At 43.4% G+C, this 12,613-nt stretch overlaps 1 protein-coding gene across 1 annotated transcript in view; it reads left to right on the top strand.

The window, feature by feature from the left end:
* Positions 1–12,613, top strand: part of LOC137535002 (neurotrypsin-like) — an 83,544-nt gene that overhangs the window by 44,777 nt on the left and 26,154 nt on the right. Inside the window, exons 5-9 of the mRNA XM_068256764.1 lie at positions 251–423; positions 574–721; positions 6,705–6,883; positions 8,205–8,346; positions 10,723–10,928. Of these exons, the coding sequence (XP_068112865.1) occupies positions 251–423; positions 574–721; positions 6,705–6,883; positions 8,205–8,346; positions 10,723–10,928 (848 nt within the window). The remainder of the gene's footprint in view (positions 1–250; positions 424–573; positions 722–6,704; positions 6,884–8,204; positions 8,347–10,722; positions 10,929–12,613) is intronic.

Raw genomic sequence — 12,613 nt, 5'->3', positions numbered from 1 at the left:
GCCTGTACATACCTATCCAAATGTATTTATTAGAGATGTCTATGAGATGTAATAATTCAAGCTTCCATTCAGATTTCTTGCAAACGGTATGCAGCTTGGAACTGGACCAATTCAATTAAATGATTGACCTTTTGCTGCATCGATAAATCAAATTCATCAACAGCAATACATGTCTTAAACATTGATTGTGCAGCAGTTATGTATTTCCTATTTATTTTATTCCATTCCCTGTTCTTTTATCTGCCGTCAGTGAAATTGGCACGGCCACAACGATCTCTGACTATGGATTGTGGATGACCCCTATACATCTGAAGTCTGCCAACTGCCGGGGCGATGAAAAGGCACTTCTGCACTGTAGCTACAGCCAGGGGAAGGACTGCAGGCACAGAATGCTAGCCGCAGTTACATGCTCTCCTCCTAAAGGTAAGTCTTTAATGCTTGTGTGCATTTACTGGAAATGTTTAGCAGCAGACACATGTCCCTGTGTTTCAAGCATATGGATTTCTGTAAAACTGTATTTCCAAAGCTTACCCGCTCATATAAACATTTTATTTTTCCTTCTCTGAAGAGCAGGTTTACAGCCCCCTCTCCGACTAGTGGGAGGAAAGGAGTTCTTCGAGGGGCGTGTTGAGGTGTTTTTTAATGACCGGTGGGGAACAATCTGCGATGACCACTGGGATGACAAAGATGCTGAAGTTGTCTGCAGACAGCTAGGATTTAGGTGAGCTTTAACAATTCTCAGAAAATCACACAAACAGGAAAATAATAAAAATACCAGCTGGTTTTGTATTTTAGACCATCCTGGTCTTTACAGTTATTGGTTTATCCTGATCCTAAGCAGAGATTGTCAAAACATTTGACTAATATACACATTCTGGTTCCAAAGGAACCAGAGTTTTAAGGGAGCTGCAAATTAATTATCTGACAGTTTAATTAATCAGCTAATGGCTAGTTGATCACCAGCTTCCAAATCTGATTAGTCCTTGCAAAGTCCCAACTAATTCCAGTTCCTGTTTAACCAGCGTTTGTATATTAGTCACATTTGCTGATTATGTCTAATCATTATTGATTGGTCATTTACTAAGGACAAATGTGGTCCTTTATTTTTGTATAGTCTGTGTGACTCACATATTGAAATTAATAAGCATTGATCACTTAATCTGTATAGGTATTGGTTTCTCCTCCTACTAGTATTCTATAAGATGATTTCCCTTTACTGTTGCAGGCAGCACTAGAGCAGCCAGCGATGTGGGGGAATGGGAGGGTACGAGTGGTACTAACCTTTATGTGACAGTCACAGAAGTGGTTGCTTTGGAGACACAAAGCTCCCTGGACGATCCTACATCTTGTCTGCATCTGTCGGCGACTCGATGGCAGGAGGCCAGCAAGCTACTGCAGTCCATACTATAAGGAGGAAGTCCTGGTGAAAGGACTGGGCAGTTGGTCACACAAAAGGGGTGGGGGGAGTGATTAAGCCCCCTCCTGTGCATGTGCCTGTTGTTCAGTCTATACTTATCAATCTATACTTACCTATTGACATGTCATGAATTTCTCCTTTAAACTCCAATCCTTCAGGGTTGCTGCTGATGAAACCAAGGATTCCCGCTCTTTGGTGACATTGGGCTAATACAGTAGCAGAGACAGTCTAATGATCATATTATGAGCCAAATGGAAAAAGAAATACTTTCTAGACAAGTGTGTATGCTATTTTTAGATTCATTAAGAGAATACCATGAGAAATTAACAAAGGTTCCATTCACGCCTCACTGTGGCATTCAGTCTATTTGCACTTGCTTTAGAGAGGGTCTGGTCTAGCATGTTAGGATTATAGAATTCAAAAAAATTAAAAGCAGAGTAAAGAGTAAAGTGTTCAGTACTGTGTTAGCCAAGAGAAATATGTGGGTAGGAAGTACACCAAAAAACAATTTGTACAAAATACTATAAATATCACAAGGAAATGTTTTCAGACATATGCTTTAGGCCAGGGGTGCCCACACTTTTTCGGCTCGCGAGCTACTTTTAAATTTGCCGAGGCCAGGAGATCTACCAACGTCTCAAATGCTAAGCACGCCCCCCCCCCCCCCCCCGCGTAGGTTAGCCAGGTATATGTGCCTGCAGCATAGGTTGCGTGCCCTCAGTGTAGGTTAGCCAGGTATATGGGCCCTCAGTGTAGGTTAGCCAGGTATATGGGCCCTCAGTGTAGGTTAGCCAGGTATATGGGCCCTCAGTGTAGGTTTGCCAGGTATATGGGCCCTCAGTGTAGGTTTGCCAGGTATAGGGGCCCTCAGTGTAGATTAGCCAGGTATAGGGGCCCCCAGTGTAGGTTAGCCAGGTATAGGGGCCCCCAGTGTAGGTTAGCCAGGTATAGGGGCCCCCAGTGTAGGTTAGCCAGGTATAGGGGCCCCCAGTGTAGGTTAGCCAGGTATAGGGCCCCCCAGTGTAGGTAAGCCAGGTATAGGGCCCCCCAGTGTAGGTTAGCCAGGTATAGGGCCCCCCAGTGTAGGTTAGCCAGGTATAGGTCCCTTCAGTGTAGGTTAGCCAGGTATAAGGCCCCCCAGTGTAGGTTAGCCAGGTATAGGGCCCCCCAGTGTAGGTTAGCCAGGTATAGGGCCCCCCAGTGTAGGTTAGCCAGGTATAGGGCCCCCCAGTGTAGGTTAGCCAGGTATAGGGCCCCCCAGTGTAGGTTAGCCAGGTATAGGGCCCCCCAGTGTAGGTTAGCCAGGTATATGTACCTGCAGGCGGAGGAGAAGAGGCGGCGAGGAGAGACTCTGGCAGGCCAATGGGATGTAGGAGAGAAGCGGCGGCGAAGAGAGAGGCGGCGCGGCCGCTACGTCATGGCTGGGGGCGGCGCCGGGCACGTTACACACGCACATTACACAGGCTGCCCTCCGCCGCCCCCAGCCATGACGCAGCGGACGCGCCGCCTCTCTCCTCCCTCTCTCCTCGCCTGCATGCATTCTATTGGCCAGCGGCCAGCAGCTAAACACGAGCTGCTGGCCGCAACAAACATTAACGAGACGCGGCCAAGAGGCCGCGATCTACCAAGGAGGCGGTCGCGATCTACCGGTAGATCGCGATCGACCTATTGGGCAGCCCTGCTTTAGGCATATGTACTGTATTTTTGGACCATAAGACTCACTTTTTTTTCTAATACTTTTAGCCACAGCCCCTCAACAAGCATGCAGATCAGGTGCTCTGACTGAAGTCAGACTGGATTAGCTGCATGCTTGTTTCAGGTGTGTGATTCAGCCACTACTGCAGCCAAAGAGATTAGCAGGACTGACAAGCAACTGGCATTGTTTAAAAGGAAAGTTAAGGTTCCCTTTAAATCATACCTAAATAGACATTTGACATGATTAGATAAACACATTGGGCCTGATTCACAAAGCGGTGATAACTCAGTTATCACGCCTAAAATACTTTAGGCGTGATAACCTTTGCACTGCTGAGTTAGCACCGTTTTGTGCTCTTTATCGCGCGCAAAGCCCCGCGCGCAAAGTTTTGCAATCGCGCAACTCTGTGCGCAGTGCCCATAGGGTTAATGGGCGCATCACGCGCACTGCACCGTGCGCCGCGCAAAACTTTGCGCGCGGGAATTTCGCGCGAGTTTCATTTTATCTTTTCACAGGCGTGCAAACACTTTGCAAACTCCTTTGGTCTTTCATTGCAGGTGTTAAAAAAACAGTTTTTTTCTCTATGCTAATTACCGTAAGTAGTCAAACACCAGTTAATGCAGCCTTTGCTCTCCTAAAACATAAACTGAAGCCAAAACACTTTAACTTGGATGAGGAAACACTGCTGATAACAGGACAAGACTGTAAAGTTTAAAGTCCATTATTTATTTTGTTTGGTAGTTGAATGAAGCAGAGTTTATGTCACACTTAAACGGCTGTTGTTTAGAATTTAATCTTAGAAATTTTTGAACTCTATGGGCGTATGTCTTTTTTCAATCCAAATAACTCTGTAACTATGTAAAATTCAACCCTTAAAGCAAACCTGAACTGAAAATATGCTTGTGAAAGAATTCATTGTATGTGTTTTGCTAAATGATAAACCTGGTGTAACAAATAGCGGACCCGCTGCCAGTATGCACGTGGCAGCGGGCTCCGCATTACAAGCAGATTCCTCCGCGTCCTTACCGGCGGGCGGGGCTGTGCGGGTGGCGGAGTCCGCAAGTCCGGCGGGCTCCGTCGCAAGGTCGCCACCTGTGGGGTCGCCCGGTCCCTCGCCCGGTCCCTCGTTGGCCCATGGTCTCCGCATTAGCGCGCACGCGCGAGGAGACAGGAACTTTATGCCTCCAGAAGGGGAGTCAGCTGACCAGGCCGGTCAGCTGACTTCAGTTGGTCCTTGGATTGGCTGGGGCTCTGGGGCGGCGCTGGGCAGCTCTCTGGCTACATATAGGGCTTGTGTGTCAGTAGCAAGTTGTCTGTTGTCGTGAATACTTCGGTGTTAGCACTCAGACCTTAGTCTAGTTCCTAGGTGTTGATAGCAAGGACTTTACACCTCAGATTAGGATTGTTATTGGTTATTTACCTGTGTTTTGACTCTGGCTATCCCTGACTACTCTTTACTCTAATCGCTATTGTACTTCTGCCTATCTGATTCAAGTTGCTGACCCTGCCTGTTTACCGACTCTGAATCAGCCTTCCGTTTCTGTACTGCTGCCGCCTTTCCTGTGTTTGTCTGACCCTTCTCCCTCCAGTGGAACTTCTCCCACTGGTGGGCTATCTCTGAGGCTTGCCTCTCCGAGACGCCTGCCCTAGCAGACTGTTACTGCCAGAGGCCGAGATTCCTCTTCTGGCCTTTTAGAGGATCTCACACATGGGGTTCCCATTCAGAGGTAACCACACCTCTGAGGAATCGCTGTGTGGTGGATATTTCCACGATCTTGTGAATTGATACTGTCTTTATTGTCATTACTGTTTTAGGTGTCCAGAGGTTAGTTACACTTGTATTATTGGTGATTCTGCAGATCATCAATAATCAGGTTACGTCTGTATTGTTGGTGATACTGCAGATCACCAGTAATCAGATTCTCTCTGTTCAGACTGACACCTAACATTACACCTGGTAAATAGAACATTAGTCGCACAGAACAGAATCTCATATTTTTATTTTCAGTTAAAGGACTTCCTTTTAAAGATTGAATTTTAAACAGCAGCCATGACAGTTTGATGTAAATCTGATTTGTTCAGCTGCAAAAAAAAACATTGCAGAAGTAATTATGACTTTTTGAACATTCCATCACTTAAATGTTATCAGCATTACTTATTTGGCCAGATAAAAGTGGTTTGTCTTCTATTTACTGTTAAGGACACCGGACTGTATTGGTCTAGCTGTTCTACAAGTTCATTTGCATAGTTAGCAACATAGTTATTTAACACTTGCTGTAAAGGAAAATGGAAAGGGACTTCAGACAATTTCTTAGTAGGACTAGTATTATATGTACCTACGTTTATCTCATTATGTAACTTATCACATCAGGTATTGTTTAAATGTAAAATAAAAACATGAGACTTCGATAAAGGTCCCTTTACCATTAATACTGCACAATTCTACACAATGAATTATCTTTTTTTATTTTCACTACAGGCTGAGACGTTAAATGCATTTTGCACAAATAAAGTATAAAATATAGAGCACTCTGACCTGTCTCCTTAATCATCTTTGCCAGCTTCCAAATGCTAATTAACATGTTCCTATACCTGTCCACACTAAATAGTTTAATACATTTTAGTGTAAATAAAGTTGTTAGTGCAAACATTACAAGTGTATAAAAGGCCCATGAAATAATCCCCCATTTCTTTGAATGCTAGTAATGACCATGCCAGTTAATAAGAACTACATGACTAATGCCTAGGCTCAGTGACAAGAATTGTGGAATTGTCCCCAGCACAGTTACAGGCATCAGTTATTGTTATTCCTCATGCTATAATAAGGTGCATTCATTGCAGTCTGTGCCACATCTGGAAAGATTCTCTACAATTCTTGTTCTGATGCCTAGGCATTAGTCATATCATCAGCAGCACTCAGTACTAAAATCCCAGAAAGAAAGTGAACTATTTCAGAAGTCTCTTGTTTAAAATTGTGCTTCTGTTACGTGAATAGTACGCATTCACTTTAAATGATATATTTACAACTGAAAAAGGATACTTCTGTAGTAATATGGAAATTATCAGTGGCATAGTAGTAGAGGATGCATAGGTTACATCTGCACTGGGATCATGTATCAGAGAGGCCCACCAAACAGGACAAAGTGGCCCATTATAGCCACAATTTGCGGCAAAGCAGAGCGCCCGCTATGCAATCTCATTGGTCAACTCTGGGGGCTCAAATTTCCCTGCTTTGCTGCAAATTGCGAGCGACTTTCACGGCTTAGCAGCATCATTTCCGGTAACCCAAATTTACGTTCTTTGACACAAATCACAGGTTAAGGTTAGAGGGGGATAAGTGTTATGTGTAAGGGGTGGGGGCTAGGCATTAGGCACCACCGGGGTGGGGTGGAGGGATTAAGGGTTAGGCATAGGTAGAGAGAGATCTTAGGGTTAGGCATCGGTAGAGGGAGGTCTTAGGGTTAGGTATCTGTTATGCACAGAGTGCTTGAGGGAGTCCAGTGTAAAACTCACACACAAGTCCATTGCTCCTTAGCTGCACCACTGGAATTTATATTTAAAATCTTGATTTTCACCAATTATATTTTACAGTGGAAAACCAAAGGCCTGGGTGTGGGCTCACTATGGACAAGGGACCGGTCCTATTCTACTGGATGAAGTGGAGTGTATAGGAAATGAAACATCATTACACCTTTGTAAAAGAAATGAGTGGGAACACCACAACTGTGATCACATTGAGGATGCTGGAGTTTCATGCAATCCTTATGTAGGTAGGTTAAAGAGGTACTTCAGGCATCCCAAAATTACATACACACAGGGCTTAATACCCACGTGTGAACTACATGCATTGAAAATGAAAATACGGCCTCAAAATACCTTGTTTCCTGTCTTTATATGAAGGTCATGTGACCTCCAATTTCCCCCGCGCTTAGAATTACTGTCCACAATATTGGTGAAGACCATAACATTTTGTTGGCTGTGGGGCTAGAGCAGGCTATTCTTATGGTAAGAGTCTGAAGCCTTGTATGTATACGGTTCTCAGCTGAGGTGGCCAATTCGGGCCGCTTCTGCTGAAAAACTAGCATGTGTACAGTGGCCCCCGTCTCCCCATGATACATCAGTGGTTGATCCACCTGGCGGATCGACTTATCAAGCTCACTTGTCCCGCCCACTCTTTTATGCCTTGCACAATCATCTCTCCTCCCCACTGCATAGTAAAAGATAGACCTGCAGACTAACGACATGTCTGTACAGCCTCAGCCCCGAACTGTCTCCTGAGGGATCAAAGCTCTGTCCCTGCCAGGTGACAGCTCTTTAAAGGGACTCCGAGCACCTCTCATGGGCATGCCTTTAAGCCAGACGACTTCCAACAAAAGTCGTGCTATGACCCCTGTGGAGGAGCCTCTTGCAATGGCCATGCGTGTCGCTTCCTCTTCCTGCTTCATTCAGTGATGCAGTTCTCTAGCAGAGAAGACAGGGGTGACCCGGAAGTTATAACATAGCCAAGATGGCAGCCACAATTTTTAAATTGAAATTGAACGAAAACTATTTCAAGTAGAATGGCATCAAATTAAAGAGGAGCGCACAAGCTACAGAAAGTTATGCATCTTTAAGCACTTTGCAGTACTGGTCGGAGTCTTAAAGTCATGCCCATGAGAGGTGCTCGGAGTCCCTTTAATATAGCCAGCACTCAACTCTCCTGAATTTAACCTATCAAAAGGATATTTAGTGGTAAGGAAGAGAAACAGGCACATCCAGCTGATTATATCATCTGTATACCAAAGCAGAACTCCTTCAGCCCACTCTGTAGACAGGTAGGCGACAGCAGCTTTGTGGGTATTTATGATAAAAGGTGTTGTTTAAAGGGGCCAGCTATCGGTCATTCACATTCTTTGTGTAACTGAGATTGACTGGACTGGTTTAGCAACTGATATTTTTATAGAGCTAGCTACTATACCTTGGAATAACTAAACAAGGCTTTTTTTATATATAGTTTATGCCTGGGATTCTGCTATTAATGCTATTACTTGAGCATAGCTATTGACTGGTAGATCCTTTCATCATGCTGTATACATTTTGCATGTATCACAGATGGAGCAGTGCGACTATCTGGGAGCCAGGAGGCTGGTGAAGGACGCTTAGAAGTATACTATAAGGGAGAATGGGGCACAGTATGTGACGATGGATGGACTGAACACAATGCACAGGTGGTCTGCAGGCAACTAGGTTACAGGTATTTCAGTAAATTACATGTCTGTATAAAAATATGAATATGACATAATAATAATAATAATAATATCAGTTGTAATGAGATTGTGTGCCTTGTAAGTGCATTGAACATTGACTTGATAACTTTATTGGTATTAAAGGACCATTATCACAAAAAATGTAAAATTTTAAATACATAAACTAAGAAGTACATTTCTTCCAGAGTAAAATGAGACATACATTTCCTTTCTCCTATGTTTCTATCACTTACAGTAGGTAGTAGAAATCTGACAGAACAGACAAGTTTTGGACTAGCCCATCTCCTCATGGGGGATTCTCATGGTTTTCTTTATTTCAAAAGCATTTAGTGGATGGCAGTTGCTCAGTTCAACTGCCAGAATATTGTAAAAATGAGTAGGGAGACTGGCCGGCATCTTTGTATAGATTCCCTCCCGGGTTTGCTTTTGTAAAAAAGAAATTACTACTAAAAATCCCCAATTAGGAGATGGACTAGTCCAAAACCTGTCATTTTTGTCAGATTTCTACTACCTACTGTAAGTGACAGCAACATAGGAGACAAGTATTTTATGGCTCATTTTACTCTGAAAGAAATGTACTTCTTATTTGTATGTGTTTACTTGTATTTAAAATTTTACTTTTTTTTTTTTGCAATAGTGGTCCTTTATCTAGTAGAATATTGTTAAGTTTACTATATCCGGTGCCCTTTTTTATGTGTATGCAGAAAAATCTCTTCAGTGTCTTGAGCAGTGTTAAAAGTTACTTAGAAACATCAGCTCTACAGGTAGCATCCATTTCTGATTTAGAAAAAGCAAGGTAGCTGCCCCCATGAAACAGACAGCAGATTCTGCAGCTCTGTACAGCAAGGTGAGATGATACCAGGCAGTGGTAATGCAGAACATAGCAGAGATGAGATAAAGTGAAAGAAAATTTTGTTCAGCTAAGTAGTAAATGCAATAAGGCCTTAGGACCAGTTTGTTTACCCTTGTATATGGAAATTACTATGGGACCTACTCATAAAGGTGGTGTCCAGTCTAAATGCCTGAAATGCGCAGGTGCTACTTTTCAGGTCACCATTTTTATGAAAGTGTCAATCAGCTGAAAAGACCAACACATTACATCTCAAATGCCACTATTATTTCATTACCAGTTTTAGCAAGAGTCCATGATCGCCATATACTGTATGTAAAATGTGAATCACTTTAGAGAATGTTAAATAGCATTCATCCAGCCCAGTGTGGTGAACACCATGGGCACAAATAGAGAATGACTGAGAACCGTGGCATATATTTTAAACACCCTATTTGCCACTTTTGTCAGGTTGAAAAGCCACTTCCTGCTATTCTTTTCTAGTGACAAGTCAGTCTTGGCTGGCAGTTCAGGTGCCCGCTAATGATACAATCTTTTTCTTTTGTCTACTCCTAACATTTCTATGTAATATGAGGGACTACCTAAAATAACCATTCAAAATATATTCACCATTTTACTACATAGATGTGATAAGATTGGACAAAAAAATGATTGTGTCATTAGTGGGCACCATAACAGCCATTTTGTACTAAGAAACATGAGCGTAATTGCGCAGCAATGCAATCGCTTCTTTCTATTTCCATTACCGCAATTTTGCTGTGATCTGATTGCCATCTGTTGGGTGTACAGCATGATTGCGCTGTTTTTGTAATTGCTATTTAACAGGAGGAAGAACATTTTTAATTGCCGAATTGTGGGAAAATCGCATAGTAGCGCAATTACAATGCAAATTCCCTGCGCTCTTATACTTTGTAAAGGAGCACTATTGCACAAAAAATGTAGCTGGCCAGCGATTGTGATTCTGTAAAAAATAAACCGAATTGTGCTAGTGGAAAAGCAGCACTGTGATTTACATGTTAATCGCCACACGGTGCGCGAGCGATCTGATTTCTGGACAGAAACGCAGCAAGTGTAAAAGGGCCCTGAGGCCTCTTTCACATGGGAGGCTGTACTGTACACGCTTGTCAGGCAGTGCAGCCTCCTGTCTGCCGGCTGCTGAGTGTCTTCCGGCTGCAATTTAACGCGCAGAATGGCACGTTTGTAACTCCACACATGTTGGCTCTTTGCCTGCAGTGCGGTTGCCTGACAACAATGAAAAAAAAAATGCATCATGTTGCACATAAGTACAGCCACGTTCACATGTGACTTAATGCAGTGGCCTATGCCGAGCATTACCAAGCACTTGATCAATGCACAGGAACAGCTGACAGGCAGTGTCCTTTTACTAATATGGTTTTATAAAAGTGATGATCACCTTAAAAAAAAAAAAGTGGAGCTGTATTTTTTTCAGAACTTACCTACAGGAAAGTGAAAGTAAATCATTTTCTAATCAGTTACTTCATCCCTGTTGCAGTGGACCTTCAAGCTTGGCATCGAAGTCTGAGTTTGGCCCTGGAGAAGGGTTGATATTTCTGGACGATGTGTCTTGTGCTGGCACAGAGCGCTCTCTGCTGGACTGCACACGCAGCAGCTGGGGACAGCATGACTGCTCTCACTCTGAAGACGTTGCAGTGCGGTGCTCCAATGACAGCAATGACATCATTGAAATATCACCGTCTGGTAATATCCTAATCTGTTTTGTTTTTATAGAAAGAAATTGAGAGGAAATTGTTGAGTTATGTTAGAGTTTTGCCTTTAGAGCCCTGTGCATGCAAACTAATTATTTGATGAAAAATCTGTGTCCAGGAAATGCTTCATACAGTAATCATATCATGGATGATGTTTACAGAATTGATTGCTTTTCAAACTTATAGGGGGGCTCGAGTTACATTCAGGTAGGCTTTGAATAAAAACAACATTTGCAAATATTTACCGTTACAGTAAGCTAACTAAGGAAAATGTTTAGCTTGTAACATTTAAGCAAGAATTATACAAATGCATGCATCACCGGGGCTCAAGTACAAACCATGACACAAACCATGAGGCCCCTCAGTGAAACATTTTGAGGCCACCCTTCCTAGGACTTGCCAAATTCTCCTCCACCACCCATCCCCTTGGCTACCACACAAGATATTAAAATGCTTTCCCGCTTCACAAGAAGTGCTGCCCCCCCCCCCCCCTTTCCTTCTATAATGTGTGGCCAACAAACACCCCCTTCCTCCTCATGACAAATGGTGCATATTATATATTATATGCATAAACCAATAAAAGCGGCAATGCAGGTCTAAATCTACCATCGGATAGCTTACCTTCGGGTGTCAACAAGCCTTCTGAAGCTAAACATAAAGTCTTAAAAATTTGGTTTCATTACCTAATAGAAACGAACTGAAGAAACTAACAATGTCCTGTGGATGGGGCAGCTGCTTGACTCAGCATCATCGCCTTGTTCATATACTGTAAGAGCGTTGGCTTAGATCACTTTAAACTCTATGCTGCCTAAAATAACGGCGTAAGATGGTCCGAGCAAGCCCAAATTCAGGAGAAAAAGGGATTTCAATTTTAAATAGTAGTGTGTACTCATTGTGTTCTCAGTTTTTTTGCACAGATTTGTACCCACTACCGAGTGCCATAACAAAGCTAGGAGTCCATCTAGGGCAGGCTTTCTCAACCAGGGTTCCTTGAGTACTCTGCAGGGGTTCCTTGGTATTTTACCCCAGCATGGGGGGAGTATAATAGAGCACATTACAGGGTACTGTAAAAAGACGCACTAAATTGGGGGTCAGAATAATAATGAGCACATTGATGAAAAGCGCTAGAATAAGGAGACAGTGTAATGAGGCACTGTTATAGGAGGTAGTGAAATAAACAGCCGCACCTACTTTTAAAGCCCATGCTTCCTGCAAAATGAATGCAGGGATTCCTTGAGATCCAATTATTTGCAGGGTTCCTCCAGAGTAAAAAGGTTGAGAAAGTGTAACGATCGGTGTCAGCACGCAGAGAGAATCTGATTATTGGTGATCTGCAAGTATAACTAACCTCTGGACACCTATATAGTGTGAGTGTTTGGTGCAACAGTAATGACTTTGAGTGGGACCACCCGAGGAGCAGGTGGTCCTTGGCAGTATGAGAAATACCTCCCTCTGGGAAGTGTGAAGACCTTCCAACAGCCTGAGACTTCCAAAGGGGTGGAGCCCCAGGCTGAATAACAGTAAGGCCTTGTGGCTGAGTGACACCTAGAAGGTGGGCGTCACAAGCAGGACTGGAGACTAATCTCTCAATGGAGAGGGATAACTCGCAAGGTCGGGCAGGTTGGGTCGGCAACACATGGGCAGATAAGGTACAGAGACAAAAGGCTGATTCGGTAT

Source organism: Hyperolius riggenbachi, chromosome 10 (assembly GCF_040937935.1).
Source record: "Hyperolius riggenbachi isolate aHypRig1 chromosome 10, aHypRig1.pri, whole genome shotgun sequence".
In the NCBI taxonomy this organism is placed as follows: Eukaryota; Metazoa; Chordata; class Amphibia; order Anura; family Hyperoliidae; genus Hyperolius; species Hyperolius riggenbachi.
This window is presented reverse-complemented; position numbering and strand designations above follow the sequence as displayed.